This window comes from Chelmon rostratus, chromosome 13 (genome assembly GCF_017976325.1).
Source record: "Chelmon rostratus isolate fCheRos1 chromosome 13, fCheRos1.pri, whole genome shotgun sequence".
NCBI lineage: Eukaryota > Metazoa > Chordata > Actinopteri > Chaetodontiformes > Chaetodontidae > Chelmon > Chelmon rostratus.
Genome location: NC_055670.1, coordinates 3,401,129 through 3,404,537, shown reverse-complemented (window position 1 = coordinate 3,404,537; position 3,409 = coordinate 3,401,129). Strand labels below are relative to the sequence as shown.

The 3,409-nt window shown below is 40.4% G+C and overlaps 1 protein-coding gene across 1 annotated transcript; it reads left to right on the top strand.

Moving 5' to 3' along the window:
- The first annotated feature begins 235 nt into the window (after positions 1 to 235).
- On the top strand, positions 236 to 1,435 carry LOC121616125 (trace amine-associated receptor 13c-like). Its single transcript, XM_041950776.1, has 2 exons — positions 236 to 408; positions 616 to 1,435. Exons 1-2 carry the CDS (start codon positions 236 to 238, stop codon positions 1,433 to 1,435), a joined length of 993 nt encoding a protein of 330 aa, XP_041806710.1.
- Positions 1,436 to 3,409: the final 1,974 nt, after the last annotated feature.

Here is a 3,409-nt window from a genome sequence, read left to right as displayed (position 1 = left end):
GACAACGAATCCACTTTTTGATCATGGCCACGGTCATCAAGAAAGTTAGTTGTCAGTGCAGAGGATGATGAAAATGAGACATGGGAGGGACTAAGTGATGAAATCTGAGATGAAGATGACCACAGAGAGAAGAGAGGAGGGAATTCAGACTTTAAATTAGCAGGAGTACAGTGAGGAGAGATAAATAAACAAATCAGCGCTACAACAGAGAGCACCTTCTCTTCTCTCTCTGAAGATGGAGACTCAAGAAGGAGCTGAACTCTGTTTCCCTCATCTCGTCAACAATTCCTGCAAGAAACCCATGCTGCCTCAGTCTGATGCCATGCTCATCTACATTCTGCTGTCCATCATCTCTTTGCTCACTGCGGCTCTCAACCTGCTGGTTATCATCTCTATCTCCCACTTCAGGTAAAAATAAACACTCAGCATGAGTTAATATATCTTCATAATGCAAGTTTACAAGCATTACATGTGTTCCTTTTAATGTGAATACCAGTGCTGTGTTGATTCAAACATAATGTTGTGATAGAATAATTAAAGAATGTCTTTACTACTATTGCTATTACTGACAAGGTACCGTTGTTGATAGTGTCAAAAATGATGATTCCTCCCCAGGCAGCTCCACAGCCCCACCAACCTGCTCATCCTCTCCCTGGCTGTCTCAGACTTCCTCGTGGGCCTCCTGCTGATGCCAATAGAAATCCTCTTAACAGAGGCTTGCTGGTACCTGGGGGACCGCATGTGTGCTCTGTATTATGTTGTAGCTTTTATCATGACTTCTTCTTCGGTTGGAAATATGGTGCTCATATCAATTGATCGTTATTTGGCTATTTGTGAACCTCTACATTACACCTCCAGAGTGACTCTGGACAAAACAAAAATCTGTGTTTGTCTGTGTTGGATTGGCTCTGTTCTCTATAATGGTATAAATTTAAAGGACTTTCTGAGACAACCTGATTCACACAACTCCTGCTATGGAGAGTGTGTAGTTGTCCTTAACTACATCTCAGGAACTACTGACTTTGTCTTTACCTTTATCGGCCCCATTACTGTCATCATATTTCTGTATGTGAGAGTATTTGTGGTGGCTGTGTCTCAGGCTCAAGCTATGCGGTCCCATGTTGCAGCTGTCACACTACAGCATGCAAAGACAGTAACAGTTAAGAAGTCTGAGATGAAAGCAGCCAGGACTCTTGGTGTTGTAGTAGTTGTGTTTCTAACATGTTTCTGTCCATATTACTCTCCAGCCCTTGTCGGCCAGGATATTGAAGACAGTAGTTCATCCTCAACGCTTGTAGTCTGGCTGCTGTATTTTAACTCCTGTCTAAACCCTGTGATCTATGCCTTTTTCTACCCATGGTTTAGAAAGTCTATTAAACTCATTGTGACACTGAAGATACTGCAGCCTGACTCTTGTGATACCAAAATACTGTAGACACAGGCTGGTGACACCACTAAACACCAACAAAACTTTCTTTGAATATGAAAATGTATTTGCTCTTGTCTTTTCACAGAAGTAAAATTAAAATGCGTAGAAAAGAGAATTGTTCTTGTGCAGTGTGTTTATTTGTCAGATATTATGAATCATGTTCTCTATCTGCCAGTCAGTTGTGTTCATTGTTATCACTGCATCTGCTTCAGTTGTTAAGAGTGACTGTGTGTTTATCTCTCATCATAGAGACACACAACAGTATGTCCAGCTAGCTTTATGCAGGCATAAAATCTATAGTTGCAGACTACAAACCTCTCGTTGAACTGATCAGAAGCTAATGAAACATTTACCAATATGGTATCATTTACTCAAATTTTCCTTTTGGGTAAATGACACACTATGAAGAGAGACGTGGTAGAAAATGTTTTTCATGTTTTACAGTGCTACACACAGTTCTGCTCATAAATGTACATTCCCCTGGCAGAATTTGAAACATATGTGCCATTCTTATGTATAAAAACACAAGTGGTCTGTCAAAAAACATTTCTTTTATTTTTAATGGGTTCATAACAGAGTATGAGGCATCACAGAAAAGCACAAGTATTATGAGAAACAAATCAATGAAGAAAATACTGACATGGTCCTCAGTGAAAGTTTGCATGCCTATAGTTTTTAATATTGTGAATTGCCCCTTCCAGCATGAATGATGGCTTGCAGCCTTTTGTAATTGTTGTGCATGAGGCCCTTTATTTTCTACGTGGTAAGTCTGCTTTTTCTTCTTGGTTAAATTCATCCAGGTCTCATAAATTCTTGGGTTGTCTTGCATGAGCTGCACATCTGAGAACTCTTTCAAAATGGCGGGGTCAGGAGACTATGATGGCCACTCCATAACCTTCACTTATTTCTGCTGTAGCTACTGAAGGGTCGACTTGGCCTTGAGCTTTGGGTCGCTGTCATTTGAAAGGTCCAAGTGCATCCTTTTTTCTTTTTTTTTTTCAATTTTGTGAACAATGTGTACAATATTTACAACTTTGGAGAATAACAATAAATGCATATTAACAACAGGGTGGGAATTGTGGATATACAACACAGGGAGATGTACATGAGGGAGGGAGGAAGAAGGGGTTGTGTGTGGCTGATAATGGTAGACTGCGTATACAGACCTATGTAAATATGTATTAATTTATTTAATTGGGTTAAACCATTTTTTAGATTTGTTTCAACAATGGGGGAACCAGAAAGAGGAAATAGTAGAAAGGGAATCAAATAAAAAATATATAAATAAAATAAGAATAAAAGAAAATAAATAAAAAAGACATTTTCTGCTAACATACTGGCAAGCTCGTGAGGACATGAGCAGATAAAGGCCAGGACCCCAACCACGCACCTATCCATCAGCCCAAGCCAGCCCCAGGACAACCGACCCGCAGCACCCTCCTTATCCTGAGTTTGCCAAGTGCATCCTACATGCAGCTTCCAGCCTAATGAATGTATGTTGTCCTCCAATATGGCAACATGCTATATTATCCTTCCATCAATTCTGACTAAATTCCCTGTGTCGCTGTAGCTCACACACACACACACACACACACACACACGCACACACACACACACTCACACACACGCACACACACACACACACACTCACACATCAGGGATCCACCTTCATGCTTCACTGTAAGGATGGTCTTCTTTTCATCATAGGCCTCCTGTCCTAAAATAATGTTTGTGTTTGTGTTTATAAAGTTAACATTTGGTCTCAACATCCAATGACTTTGTTCTAAAAGTTCTGAGGCTTGTCTAGGTGCTGTTTGGTATATTGTAAGCAGGCTGTTTTGTGGTGTTGGTGCAGCAATGGCTTTTTTCTGCCAACTTTACCTTGTAGCCCATTTTTGTTCAAGTGCCTCTTTAGTGTGCATCTTAAAATAGCCACACCACTTTTTTGCAGAGACGCCTGTGTTTCAACTGAAGTTGCTT

Bases quoted from the DNA above. Each gene is read 5' to 3' on its own strand.
- LOC121616125 (XM_041950776.1), top strand. From the start codon at position 236: ATGGAGACTCAAGAAGGAGCTGAACTCTGTTTCCCTCATCTCGTCAAC. The intron at 409-615 runs GTAAAAATAAAC...ATTCCTCCCCAG, and splicing joins ATCTCTATCTCCCACTTCAG to GCAGCTCCACAGCCCCACCA.